Source organism: Hypanus sabinus, chromosome X1 (assembly GCF_030144855.1).
Source record: "Hypanus sabinus isolate sHypSab1 chromosome X1, sHypSab1.hap1, whole genome shotgun sequence".
NCBI lineage: Eukaryota > Metazoa > Chordata > Chondrichthyes > Myliobatiformes > Dasyatidae > Hypanus > Hypanus sabinus.
Window position 1 is genome coordinate 22497293 of NC_082738.1, and position 15331 is coordinate 22512623.

General features: G+C 40.0%; 2 protein-coding genes across 2 annotated transcripts in view; both read left to right on the forward strand.

Moving 5' to 3' along the window:
- bloc1s1 (biogenesis of lysosomal organelles complex-1, subunit 1) overlaps window positions 1-15331 on the forward strand; it is a 123823-nt gene that overhangs the window by 102462 nt on the left and 6030 nt on the right. Inside the window, exon 3 of the mRNA XM_059956045.1 lies at window positions 10481-10613. Within this exon, the coding sequence (XP_059812028.1) occupies window positions 10481-10613 (133 nt within the window). The remainder of the gene's footprint in view (window positions 1-10480; window positions 10614-15331) is intronic.
- rdh5 (retinol dehydrogenase 5 (11-cis/9-cis)) overlaps window positions 10480-15331 on the forward strand; it is a 78055-nt gene continuing 73203 nt past the window's right edge. The window contains exon 1 of the mRNA XM_059956044.1: window positions 10480-10613. The gene's annotated coding sequence lies outside the window, so the exon portion shown is untranslated. The remainder of the gene's footprint in view (window positions 10614-15331) is intronic.

Below are 15331 nucleotides of genomic sequence, written 5' to 3' on the forward strand. Positions count from 1 at the left end.
TAAGAAATTTCACATCACATGCCGGTGATGATAAATCTGATTATGGTTCTGATTTTTCTGGCTCGCACTCTCTCAGCCACTTGTAGCCAAATGAATTAGGAGCTGGAGTAAACCACTTGGCCTTCAGGCCTGATCTACTGCTTTAGTATGATCACGGCTGACCTGATCATAACCTCCTCTGCATCCCTGTTTACCCTGGCTATTAGGTACCCATCTATCTCTGCCTTTTCTTCATTCCAGCCTGTTGGTAAGGCTATTTCAGACTTAAGAAAGCTAGACTGGATTTTGTTTGATAATAATTTTTTTAAAAATATGAATAAAATTTATCTTGCAAGAATAAACCATGCAATCCCTTTTCATTCTTTATACTCACAGTCAATGTTTTTGGTATAAGAGGGTAGGGGAGGGGGAGGAGGACAAGCCAGAAGGTGATAGGTGAAGCCAGGTGGGTGGGGGAGGGGGAGAATGAAATAAGAAACTGGAAGGTGATGGGTGGAAAAGGCAAAGGGTTAGAAAAGAAGGACTCTTATTGGAGAGAAGAGTGGACCGTGGGAGAAGGGGAAGGTTGAGGGGTTCCAGGGGGAGTTGTCAGGCAGGTCAGGAGAAATGGTAAGAGGCTCGAGTGGGGTATTAATGAAGAGGGAATGGGGATGGGGGAAAATTGCCAGAAGTTGGAGAAAGCGATGTTCGTGCCAGCAGATTGAAGGCTTCCTAGACCTTGGTGTTGATCCTCTGACCCGAAAGTGGCCTCATCATTGCAAAAGAGGAGGCCATGGGCTGACCATGCATATGTGTAATAGTCCATGTTCCAAGGTTTCCCTGATGATGCTCCCCAGCTCTTTTGCTGCTACATTTACAGCTGCATTGGTGCTACTTCATGCACCAATGCTGAACTCGTCAGTTTCACTAGCTTTGCCTCCCAACTTCCATCCTGCCCTTAAATTCATTTCATCCATTTTTAACACCTCTGTCCCCTTTCTCGATCGCTCTTTGTCTCCATCTCTGTTTATCAATATCTTTCATAAATCTACTGATTCCTAGACTATACCTCTTCTCACCCTGTCTAATTGTGTGACTGGACACAATTTAAATGCCATTTATAAATTTCCCGATGACACAGCTATTGTTGCCAGGATTTCAGATGGTGACGAGGAATACAAGAGCGAGATCGATCAGCTGGATGAGTAGTCACAGCAACAACCTTGCACTCAATGTCATTAAGACCAAGGAATTGATTGCGGACTACAGGAAGGGGAATTTGAGGGAACACATACCAGTCCTCATTGAGGGATCAGAAGTGGAAAGAGTGAGTAGTTTCAAGTCCCTAGGTATCAACATCTCAGAGGATTCATCTTGGACCCAACATATTAATGTAATTACAAAGAAAGCACGGCAGCAGCTATATTTCATTAGGAGATTGAGAAGAATTAGTATATCACCAAAGACTGTGACAAATTTCTACAGATGTGCCATGGAGAGCATTCTAGCTGGTTGTGTCACTGTCTGGCATGGAGGGGCCACTGCACAGTATTGGAAAAAGCTGCAGAAAGTTGTAAACTCTGTCAGCTCCATCATGGACATTAGCTTCCCCAGCATCTGGGACACCTTCAAAGGACGATGCCTCAAAAAGGCGGCATCCATCATTGAGAACCCCCATCGCCCAGGATGTGCTCTCTTCTCATTGCTACCATTAAGGAGGAGATACAGGAGGCTGAAAGCACACACTCAACATCTCAGGAACAGCTTCTTCACCTATGCCATTAGATTTCTGAATGGACAATGAACTCATGAACACTACCTTACAACTTTTTATTCTCCCGGCCAGCTTCCCATGATGGCACCCCATCTTCCCGCCGCCTTATCAGGGACAGAGTTTCTCATGTCCTTACCTCTCACCCCATGAGCCTCCACTTTCAACACATCATTCTCCACAATTTCCACCTTCTTCACTGTGACTCTACCACCGAATGTATCTTTGCTAATCCCCACCCCAACTTTTGGCTTTCCAAAGGGATTACTCCCTCTGTGATTCACTTGTTCATTTGTCCCTCCAGACTGATCTCCCTCACAGCATTTATCCTGCGAGAGGCAGAGGTATTACACCTGCTCATTCATCTCCTCCCTCATCTCCATTCAGGGCCGCAAACAGTCTTTCCATGTGAGGCAACACTTCACCTGTGTATCTGTTGGGGTAGTCTATTGTATCCGGTGCTCCCAATGTGTCCTCCTCTACATTAGTGAGATCCCACATAGATTAGGGGACCTCTTTGTTGAGTACCTCTGCTCCATCCACAAAAAATGAAATTTTGCAGTGGCCAACCATTTTGATTCCTATCCCCATTCTTGTTCTGACATGCTAGTCCACAGCCTCCTCTTCTGTCACGACAAGGCCATTCTCGTATTGGAGGAAAAGCACCTCACATTCTGTCTAGATAGGTTCTAACCTGATGGCATTGATATTGATTTCTCCTTCCAGTAATTTCTTTCCCCTCCTCCTCCCCTCTTCAGTTCTCCACTGTGGCTTCATATCTCTTCTCTTCACCTGCCTATCATCTCCCCCAGTGCTGCTCCTCATTCCCTTTCTCCCATGGTTCATTCTCCTTCCCTATCAGATTCTTTCTTCTCCAGCCCTTTGCCTTTTTCACATCACCTCCCAGCTTCTTCATTCTCCCTCCTCCTCCCCCCCCCCCCCCCCCATCCACCTGGCTTCACCTATCACCTTCTAGCTTGTCCTCCTTCCCCTCCCCCCACCACCTTATTCTGACATCTTCCCCCTACCTTTCCAATCCTGATGATGGGTTTCAGCCCAAAACATCAACTGTTTATTCATTTTCATTCTGCCTGACCTGCAGAGTTCTTCCAGCATATTCTTTGTATGGCTCTGGATTTTCAGCATCTGTAGAGTCTCTCTGTTGATGAAATGCTTTTAGTACTGTTCTATTATATTCATACACATCAGTAGCGCTGCTGCCACTCAAGTTGCCCCCTGGGGTGATATACTACTATGGTAATTGTGGGGGGCTTCCTCACATAACCCATTCCCTCCCTCTCCAGTAACAGAAGAACCCTATACTGTGGTCATTTCCCACTAAGCCCAAACTTCGGTACATCCCTCAGTATTTACTCCTGCAGCCTCCATGGACAGCTCAATGTGCTGGCAGACCGACAAATTTAGAGTACCTAACCGAATTTCTCTTAAACATTGAAATTGAGCTCATGTGTACCGCTTGTACTGGCTGCTCATTCCACACACTCACAACCCTCTGAGTGAAGAAGTTTCCCCCTGTGCTCCCCTTAAACTTTTCACCTTTCACCCATAATCCATGACCTTTGGTTGTAGTCCTACCCAATATCAGTGGAAAAACCCTGCTTGCATTTACCCTAACTATACCCTTCATAATTTTGAATACCTCTGTCAAATCTCCTCTCAATCTTCTAAGTTCCAAGAAATAAAGTCCTAGCCTTTCCTTATAACTCCAATCCTCTGGACCCGGCAACATCCTTGTAAATTTTCTCTGTACTCGTTCAACCTTATTTATATCTTTCCTGTAGTTAGGTGACTAAAACTGCACATAATACTCCAAATTACTTCACCGATGTGCTATACAACTTCAACGTAACATCCTATCCATCTTCTTTACTCAGTACTTTGATTTATGAAGGCCAATGTGCCAAAAGCTTTCTTTACGACCCTATCAAGCTGTGACATCACTTTCAATGAATTATATTCCTAGATGCCTTTGTTCTACCACACTCCTCAGTGCCCTATCATTCACAGTGTAAGACCTACCCTGGTTGGTCCTACTGAAGTGCAACAGAGTAAGCACAAGAGAGTAAGAGAGTCTTCTGAGGCTGAGACTGAACTGTGAGGCTGTGGAATTCACTTCAAGATAGTGATTAAGGGAACACTTCAACATTTAAGATTGGGTAGTTAAGGGTGTGGGAACATGGTGGGTGACGACTGATTTCAGGCTGCCTCTTTGGATGGAGGTCAACATCAACAAGGATTAGTTTGGCCAAATGGCAGTTACTGCATTGCATTTGTTTTATAGTTCAACAATATTAATTATGTATGACTGCTATTTTTATTCTGGCCAGAAAGATTTGCATTTATCTACATTAAATTTAATTTGATGTAATTTTGCCCTCTTGCAAGTATTGTCAGAAGGAGAGATTTGCATTATGTATTTGCTGTTTATTGATTATGACTCAGCATTCAATGCCATTATTCCCTGACTGTTCTTTTTTTGCACAATTTATTTATATTTTTGTACTGAAAAACAAGTTTGATTGTATGTTCATAAAGTGAGGCTAGGTTGTAAATAAGATAACTGACAGTAAATAATAAAGTAGTGGTGGAGATAGTGGGTGTAGATGTTGATCACCCTTACTGCCTGGGGGAAAGTAACTGTTTTTGAGTCTGGTGGTCCTGGTGTGGCTACAGTATAGCCTCCTCCCTGATGGGAGTGGGACAAACTGTCCATGAGCAGAGTAGGTGGGATCCTTCATGATGTTACTGGCCCTTTTCTGGCACCTTTCTGTATATTGATTGAGGGATAAATATTTGCAAGGACACTGGAAGAATTCCTTCACACCTCGACAATATAGTATTTTTTGATCTTTTATATCAACCTGAAAGAGCAGATAGCCTTTCCTTTAATATTTCCACCCAAAGGCAGCATTTCCTACTGAATGTCACTCAGGCATAAGTCAGGCATTTAATCTAGCAACATTGAAACCATTTGAAGATTTCTTACTGATCTTTATGCTATTCAATTTATTCCTTATTTGATGATGCTTTCTGTTTATGACCTTCCAGGAAGCTTAAATGCTCCGTGCTGCTGTATTTGCCTTCTTTGAAAGAACCTAAAACCAGTCCAGTTTAGATAATGTCTACCCCATTAAGCCATCACCTCCTTGCTTCAGAATATACTCTCATATCTTGGAATTCTAAAATGCTTCCAACCACCAGCTATCTGGCCACATTTCTGTTCTGTGTCTGCTGAATTAGTCCAGTGCATTGTCTTGACATCTTTAAAGTCTTGCTCTCCATTTAGATCCAGATTCCTGAAACTCTCTTAGGAAGACAGTCATCCATTGTTTTCTGCATGACCTATTACAATGGATTTCTATCCATAGACAGAATTTTCCTCACCAACTTTTTACTTCTTTCCTTATCTTATTTCCTTCACTTCTAGTACCTTCCACATTCCTCCTTGGCCAAAGCAAATGAAAAAGGTAGTTTTGGGTTTTGAACTTGATAACTCTTTGGATGTTGAGGATCGAATGATTTGAACGGTTGGCTTCAAATTCTTTTTCCACTCTATTTTGCTATTTCAACAGTGGTGAAATGAAGCATCCTTTGGTTTTGGCATAATATTATTATGCGCTCACAAAGAGAAATGGAAAATGCTGGGCATCTTCAGCAAAGCATAGAAACATACAGATTCAATTCAACGATCTTCCATTTCAATACACTGGATATTGACCCGAGCTGTTAACACTCCTCTTTCCATGGATGCTGCCCAATCTATTGAGTATTTCCAGCTCTTCTGATTTTTATTTTGGCTTTCCAACATCAACAGTATTTTATTTTTATATGTTTGAATGATAACTTTTAGTTAACTAAATTTTGATAATCCATTTAAAATGACTGACCTTGGTATGAAAATAGCAGTCACTTCAAGGCACTACAATATCCTGCTGACTGAAAAGGTAAAAATACAGCTGTTCTCTTCTGAAGCTTAATGTTATATGTAATTGATCATATTTGCATTACAAAAAGTGGCTACCAAAGTAAATTCTGGCCTTTTTCTAAAAGGAATGATTTTTCAGCTGCTAAACACAGTACAATAATTGAATTCCAAAGCCAGCATCTCTGTAACATCAGCAAAGAAATGGTTTTGCGTCAGCAACACTATCATTTGTTTGAAGATGTAATGGAACAATTGATTCAACTTTTTAACCACAAAGCTTTTAGCACATCTTGGCAGAAACATCGTCTTCCCTTATTGGAATTCAATGTTGGATCACTCCTTTTGTTCTATAATAATTTAATCACCTGTACAAAGCAATGTATAAGAGGGAATTTAGAAAGCTGTTTCTGTTTCTGATCATAGCATGAAGAAACTTTTTTTTGCTGTCAAATCAGTACTGGAATTCATCTCTTTTCCCCGTCTCAGACTGGGCTCTAGTTTCTCAGGATCAATTACCTTATGAAAAATTAGTGTGAGCAGAAAAAGTGAAAGTCATTTAAATGCCAAATCCTATCATCACTATCTGTAAATACATGTTCTCTCACAATAAACCTGTCATCTGAAACTACTTTTAGAATTTGGTTCAGTCATTTTCTAATCTCCTTCATGAGTCTTGGTGATGGGGCAGCCCAGCTGGAAGCACCACAACTTTTGACCATAACTTTCTCTGTCTTTGACTGTACTGTTCTGAAAACACATATGTGTATTCTTCTAGTTTTGTTCATTTCTACCACACACTGATTTGGATGAGTTGACTCAGTTAAGATTTGTTGACCTCTTTCGCCACCTTTTGTGGTTATTTTGGCATCCATCAGTGTCTTTTTCCTTTCAAGTTATATACTTAAAACTTTTGATCGGTTAATGTTTGTCTATTTAGTAGCTTTCTTAATTCCCATGGCCCATTTTTCACTAATATCAGAAAAACTGGTCCCTTTGGATCCAATTTAAGTCTTTGATACATACAGTATTTGGAAATAGTTGCAATCCAAGTACTCTGTCATTAGCTGACATAACTTCACCAACAATTACCTTTGAGTCAAAATTTGTATTTGGTCAGTATTTCAAAATGAGTGCTGGACTATTGGCCCTCATTATGACTTTTGGTTTCATAAAATGAGATTGGGTCATAATTGGTGACCTGCATGCTTCTATATGTTTGCCAGCAACCCAAAACAAATCCATACCACTTTCCCCAATGTCATGTACCTTCAAGCAGTTTCTTATTTACAGGGTACACATAGTTTTGAAATTTGCTGCTTATGTTTTATGCGTAGCTATACCTTTTGAAAATATATATAAGCTGTTTAGGATTTCCACTGTCGACTTGAATTGTCGCCGCTTTAAAGAAATCAAAGAGGCAAGATTATTGCCTCCTGAATCCATGGTGACTGTAAGTTGCCTGTGTTTTTTAACCACCACCTTTAAGAGTTTGGTCAGTTGGAAAGATATCAGTCAATTTGAAAAAGGCCACCAATTTCCTCATAATAATGGTCAGTGCCTTATGATTCCTCCTCCCAGGGCTCTTGTAATTCTTAAACAAATGCCATATATCCCTGGACTTTGCAGCCTTTTACTGTTGTTCAAGATTGTTAGCTCACCGGATTACATGCACTATTTCATTGGCTTTTTAATCATTTTTGAAATTTATTGGCAAATTTTGTAAAGAGGCCATGTGGTTTTATGACGCAGGTTGATTATTTTGAAAATATTTAGTCTGCTGATTGTCCGAGTGCCTTTGACAATCGTGATTTAAAATGTACAGCACATTCACATCAGTCCACATGCCTTCCAGCTTTTCAATTGCTGTCCGAGTTCACTCAAGTCAAGTTCACAAGCTGACGTTATTAAGAAATGCCTGCCTCTAGCACTGAACTAATCATGTCCCATGGTACAACCGCCTGCTGATTTGACCAGGGTGGAAGCCACTGCTTCAGGGTTTCTGCGACACTACATTGGGAAATAAGTGACAGTTCTTAAATTTTCACCAGCAATAGAAGCATTTTGCATCTTAATAATAAGCAGAAATGTTAAGTAACTGTTTTCTGCCAGCTTCCTTTGAGAGATGGCTGGGGTTGGATGGGATGGTGAGAAGAGGAGGGTGTGTGGGTAGATGGAACTCAAAAAGAGGGGGGGGGAAAGTAAGGCTTATAAAGAATGAAGCAGTCATGAAGTACTCGTTTACAGAATTTGCTAGAAATTAATTGCAGAATGTTTGTCTAAATGCCCAGAAACCTTTTGGGGAAATTGGAAAATTTATAATATCCATTATCCAGCATGGGAGCTGTACATGCCAGTACAAATGCTTTCACTAGAAAATGCCCTACTTCTCCTTTATTTCTCATCTCCCATCCTGAGAAGACTGACTCAGGCTGTGGCACAATTCTCCATGCACAAATCAATCCATATGCAGGAACCTTAACACTGCGTTCTAGCAGCCAGTTCACCTCTGGGGGCGGGGATGTCGCAGCCAAAAAGTATAACCTGAATAATTGCATATGTGCTGCAGTTTAAGGCTGTTAATCAGAATGACGTTTCCTCAGCTGTTTCTTATTGTGCATGGCCATCAAGGTTAATTTGTTGCCCTGAATTCATAGTGCAGATGAATTGTTTGTTGCTTGATTAGAATTGTTGTCAACCATTTAATTCAGAACACCACCACACCCCCGTAATTAAAATTTGCTTAACTTCAAATGCAAGTGGTTTCTGTGGTATGCAAATACTGTGGAATATATATTTTATCTCTCAGATCTGTGCCTAACTGGCCCATTGAACATGCCAGATTTCCATTGCTGCACCATAGGCAGTCATCTGTTCAGCTCTTCAAAAAGCTTTTCTCATTGAAAGTCAGCTCCTAAACCCACATCTTTAACCAAACTTTTAGTCACAGCTCCCAGTATCTCCTCAAATTGACTTATATGTTTAGGTGTGTTTTACAGTGTTAAAGGTGCTAGTTAGTGTAAGTTGTCATTGTTTTGCTGTTTACCTAACATTTACATATCTGCAGTTCTGGCACCATCATATGTGTACAGTTTTTAATCAATTGGATCCTTATCTCCATGATTGTACAACCCAAAAATGTGAAAAATGTAATCAAAACTCAAAAAAATTGTAGCTAGAAACACACAGGTCACAGAGCATTTGTAGAGAGAGAAACAGACTTATTGTGATTTTGGTCAAAGTTAATTTGATGAACTCATCAAACTGAAATGTTTGATTCTGTTTCTCTCCGGACCTGCTAAGGGTTGCCAGCATTTTCCATTTTGAATGTGAAAACCATACTGTTCACTCTATGTTAAAAAGTTGCATAGATAGCCGTTTGCAACTAGGCAAGATAATAGATTGTGCCAGCAGCAGCTGATGCCAGAGGTACTTGTGCTTCTGGGGAACAGGCACGTACCACATCTTAAAAGGATTCTTTGCTTCTCACGCAACAGAATGCCACCTTTTCATGTTTACAGTTTTTACTCCAGTGTTGGCAGTGGTGCTGAATCCACAAAAGGGATTAAGTCTTACCATTCAGAGCAGCAAAATCAGGTGAACCTACTTAAAGTCAGGAGTTCTGCTTTTAATTATTTATGATGATGTATATGCTTAAGCCCAGTAGTGCCTTTGAAAATGCATATTAAATAATTCCTTTAATGAATGCAATTTGTTATAATGGAATGGAGAGGGGAATTGTGGCCTTTTTGGTTAAGAATTCATTTTAATTTGAGATGTGGTTCTGTTATCTGAAACAGGTTTTTTAAAGCTTTTTGTTAAGTATTGCAATGCGCTGGAAAGATTGCATGTATGTTCCACCGATAGTTGCTTTAATAGTGTAGCTGTGGTGACTTTTTTCTTCTTGAACCACTATGGTCTTTCTCTGTTGATGCCCCTGTGATATTGTTAGGTGAGGAATTTCCAGATACTGGCCCAGTAACGATAAAGGAAAATTGACACACCAAGCTAGCTTACCACATGATTTTCAGGAGAACAAGAGAATAAGAGATTGTGTGGGATGGAGTTCCTTTTGAAGCTGCCCATTGATTTTGGAGCAAATATGTTGTACTGTATTTAAGATAACTAATAGATTCAATATAGAGAGAGATGAGTAGAATCATAGAGTCATACAGCATGGAAGTAGGCTCTTAGGTCCGACTGATCCATGCCCACCAAGATTCCCATGTAAGCCAGTCCGACTTGACCATATTTATTTCATATCACTCTAAATCTTTCCTATCCATGTATTTGTCCAAATACCTTTTTAAATGTTTTTAATGTACCTACCTCAACCACTTCTGGCAGCTTATTCCATATACTGACCGATCTGAATGTAAAAATTATTCAACAGGTCCCTATTAAATCTTTCCTTTCTCACCCATGTTCTCTATTCTTATTTCCCAACCCTGGGGAAAAAGACACATTAACCCTATCAATGCCCCTTGTAATTTTATACACCTCCATACAATCACTCCTCAGTGTCCTGTGCTCCAATGAAAAAGTCCCAACCTGTTTCTCCTCCTTCTATAACTCTGTTCCTTTAATCTCCTCTGCAATCTTCCCAGCTTAATGGCATCTTTCCTATAGCAAAATTGAACACAATATTTCGAATGTGGCCTTACCAAACTTCTTGTATCATGAATAATTTTAATATTTAGATTGGATATTTTCATTTACTTGATTATACAAACAACCTGATTTTTTACCTTTGTGAAATAACAGATGTTTTGCTGTCTTCTTTTCAGAGTGGCCCAGGCCTATGTGAATCAACGGAAGCTGGATAATGAGGTAAAAACTCTGCAGATCCAAGCAGCCCAGTTTGCCAAGCAGACTCAGCAGTGGCTTGGTATGGTGGACAACTTTAACCAGGCACTAAAGGTAAATTGTAATAGTGGAAGCACCTGATGTACAGTACATTGAAATATGTCAGTACCTGTTAATCATTTTTATTGTTGTAAGACATCTTTTGTCTCGGTCATCTTAGTTATTTATACTGATTTGAAACAGTATGGTTAAAAGTACAACTCGTACAGCATGGACACAAGCCCTTTTGGCAAACTGTGATGCCTGTCCATGCTAATCACACTTTCCTGCAATAGTCTCTTATCCCTCTATGCTGGGGATTCCCAACCTGGTGTCCACAGACCCCTTGCATTATGGTATATTGATCCATGGCATAAAAAAGGTTGGAAACCCAGAATCTATACCTTTCCTATCTAAGTACCTGTCCAAAGGCCTTTTAAATGTTGTAATTATAAACTGCTTCAACCACACCTCTGGCAATTTATTCCTCTGTGTGGGGGAAAAAAGCTTGCCACTCAGATCTCCTTAAAATTTCTCCCCTCACACCTTAAACCTGTGCCCTCTAGTTCTAGAATCCTCTGTCCTGGGGAACAGACTCTACACATTTATCCTATTTGTACTCCTCATAATTTTATAGATCTCTAAGGTCACAGCTTAGCCTTCTACATTACAGTGGGAATAAACCCAGCCTATCCAATCTCTCCTTATAACTGCATACTTCCATTCCACATAACATCCTGGTGAATCTCTTCTGTGTTCTATTGTTCCACATCCTACCTGTAGTGTGGCAGCCAGAACTGTATACAGTATTTATGTGCAGTCTAGCCAATGTTTTGGATGGCTGCAACATGGCATCCCAACTTTATACTCAATGCCTCAGCCTGTAAAGGGAGACATAATAATCCCTTCTTCACTGTCCTATCAACCTGTGTCACCATTTTCAGGAAGCTATAGGTTTGAAACCCAAGGTCTATCTGTATATGAGCACCCTTGAGGTCCCTGCCATATATGTCCTACCAAAATTTGAATCTTCCAAAATGTATAATCTCACATTTGTCTGGATTGAATTCCAAATACAGTCACCTCCATATTTTTTTTAAACAGGAAAAATTTAGATTTAGTTTCATCGGAATCTAGAGTTAGCCTGAGCAGCACACACAAAATGCTAGAGGAACTCAGCAGCTGAGGCAGTATCCATGAGGGAAATAAATAGTCAACATTTTGGCCCGAGGCCCTTTATCAAGACTCAATATGAAATGTCAACTGTTAATTTCACTTTGTAGATGCTGCCTGACCTGCTGAGATCTTCTGGTATTGTGTGTGTGCTGCTCAGGATTTCTAACATCTGTGGAATCTCTTGTGCTGCAGAATTAGCCTGTCAGTCAGAATAATAACAATAATTTATTTATAGAGCACTTTTCAAACAGACTATGTAGTTCAAAGTGCTTTACAGTTGGATAAAGTGCAAACATAAGAATATAAAAAACGAACATTAAAAAAGACAAAAAGATGTTAGTTAAAAGCAAAGTTAAATAAATAAGTTTTGAGCTGGTGTTTAAAAGTGTCAGCTGAGTCTGCATTCCTTATAGTTTTAGGTATTGAATTCCAATTTAGGCGCTCCAGTTTTGGAGCATAGTTCAAAAAAAGCTGACCTGCCGCTTACCTTTTGGGGGAGATTTAAGACACTGGCGGAAGATGACCAGGGAGATCATAATATTCTATGACACAGGTGCAGAAGTAGGTGATTCGGCCCATCAAGACTGCTTTGCCATTCCACCATGGCTGATTTTTAATCCCTCTCAACCCCATTATCCTGCCTTCTCTCGGTAACCATAAATGCCCTGACTAATCAAGAACCTTTCAACCTCTGCCTTAAATATACCCAATTACTTGGCCTGCATAGCCAGCTGTGGCAATGAATTCCACAGATTCTCCACTCCTGGCTAAAGCAATTTTTCCTCTTCTCTGTTTTAAGTGGATGTCCCTCAATTTGGAGACTCCCCAACTATAGGAAACATCCTCTCCAAATTACTTTTATCTAGGCCTTTAAATATTGATGAGATCCTCCCTCATTCTTCTGAACTGCAGCGAGTACAGGCCCAGAGCCCTCAAGTGCTCTTTATATGTTAATCTTTACATTCCTGGGATCATTCTTCAACACCAACACATTATTTCTTAGAAAAGGGGCCCAAAACTGTTCACAATATTCCAAATGAGGTTGACCAATGCCTTATAAAACCTCAGCATTACTTCCTTGCAGCTGTATTCTAATCCTCAAGAAAAAAATGCTAAAATTGCATTTGCCTTCGTTACCACTGACTCAACCTGCCAGGTAACTGTCAGGGAATCCTACACAAGGACTCCAAGATCCTTTGAACCTTGGATTTTTGAATATTCTCCCTATTTAGGCCTTTATCCCTCTGCCAAAGTGCACTTCCCTACACTTGGCGCATTCTCCTCATCTGTCTATGTCCTTCTGCAGACTCCCTTAACACTACCTGCCCTTCCACCTATCTTCATATTGTCCGCAAACTTAGTCACAAAGCCATCAATTCCTTCATCTAAATCATTGACATATAATATGAAAAGAAGCAGTCCTTAACACCACTGCAGCACACCACTAGTCACTGGCAGCTAACCAGAAAAGGCTCCCTTTATTCCCACTTGTTGTCACCTACCAATCAGCCAATACTCTAGCCATGCTGGTATCTTTCCTGTAATACCATCGGCTCTCATTTTGTTAAGCAGCCTCATGTGCAACACCTTGACAAAGGCCTTCTGAAATCCTAGTAAACAACATTCACTGACTCTCCTTTGTCTATCCTACCTGGTATTTCCAAAAAGAATTCCAACAGATCAGCCAGGCAAGATTTGCTCTTTGGACAACCACGCTGACTTCGGCCTGTTTTATTAAGTGCCTCCAAATACGCTGAGATCTCATCTTTAATAACAGACTCCAATATCTTTCCAACTACTGAAGTCAGGCTAACAGGCCTCTAATTTCCTTTCTTCTGCCTCCCCCCTTCTTCAAGAGAGGAGTGACATTTGCAATGAGCAGGATTATAAAATTAATGTGATTTGGTGATGTACCCAGATCATTAAGAGCTTGTATAAAATTGCTACAGTGGGGCTGGCAAAGAGTAAGGTTGCATTTCTATCACAGCTCATGTCTTCAATATTTTGCTAAGTCAGTGAATGAATTTCTTTTGAAATGTTATCAGTAAGCTTTGCTTGGCTCAGTAAGTTACACACTTCATACTCACCTAAACCCTCATACTTTGCTAAAGGTAAAATGCACTGGATAGAAATTGTTAGCATGTGATATCTGTGTGTGACCCTGTAAACATGCTATTAACTTAGTGTGCCACAACTGAGCATGTTGTGCAGGTTGTTTATTCTCTTATAATTTTCCTTGGTGTGGTTATTGTGTGGAACGATGGGGGAGGGGTGGTTTAATTTACACAATTGTCTTCTAATTGTGGGAACAAGGCATTAAGTGGATCTGATTTCTGGCATAATGCCAAGTTCATTTTGACTATAGTCAGTAAAGAAATGTTAAACCTTGAAGTAATGAGGTGCTATATCTTTCCAACAGCTGTCAGAGAGTCTGTTGCCGCCGTCAGTCTGCAACAACATAATCACTTAATTATTCCAGGTTAATGACTATCACCACTGATATCCTATGTCACTGAGTTGAATTTCCATTAGTAGGTTGTCAGCAACTTGGAATGCTTTGTGCTGGACTGAGTTTTCTACTGGGTGATACAGTCACTGCTCTCTTGTGTTTGCATATTGCAGTGGTTTTACTGGATGGTAGTAACATCTGCCAAGTAAATCTATGTCTTCAAAAGTTTTGTCCTTTCCACCTTCTGGTAGTTTAGTAATATAAGGACTGAAGTACAGTGTAATATTAAAAATGAGAAAGGCTGCTCAAGCTTGCATGCAGCATTAGGTTGGTAAACTATTTTCATTTTGGTATTTTGTGCAAATCACCGGATGATGCATGTAAACAGAGAGGTTTGGAGATCATGCTGATGCACTCTGTTCATTTTCCAAAGACATTCAAATATCTTGTGCCAAATGTTCTACTGAATGAAGCAGGACAAAACAAGTATGCTGTTTGCCTCTGATCAAGAGCTCACACCTGTGAGTATGAAGGGATCGATCTCATAAGGGTCTAGGCTCGCTACAGATGCTTTAATTATTTTCAGCTCCCCAGCTGCTGCTCAAAGCAACTGGATGAACAGCCTTTATCTTTAATGTTGAGTTTTTGAAGTTGCTCAGTCCTCAATAATCGCATTTCACAGGAGCTGCTCTTTTTTTTAAGTGGAAAGTGTAGCTCAGTATATGGGAGGTTTTATATTTTTGGAATTTTCATCCTTCCAACTTGTTTTGCTTGAATGATGAGTTCTATAAGATAATACTCTGCCAATCATGTTGATTTAATAAGTGAGATTATTCAGGATGATGTGGCTTCATCATGTACCAGAACTGTGCAAATCTGCATGCAGACAGTTGGCATTGACACCCACTAGGAAGTCTGTTTTAGTGTGAATCATGATTTTGTAAATTCTTTACCACTTCGTGCTCTTGTAAAACATTTGCTAAATATTTAGAGAGAATACATTGAGAATGATAAATGTAACCCTCCTTTTAGAAAATGAAAAGAATGCAAATATCATTACCTGTATGATCATTCAGATATATATCCTACAATTTAATTAAAATGTGAAAAATCCTAATACTTGTGTAGTTCTTCCTCATTTTATAATGCCCATCATTTAACAGTTTCT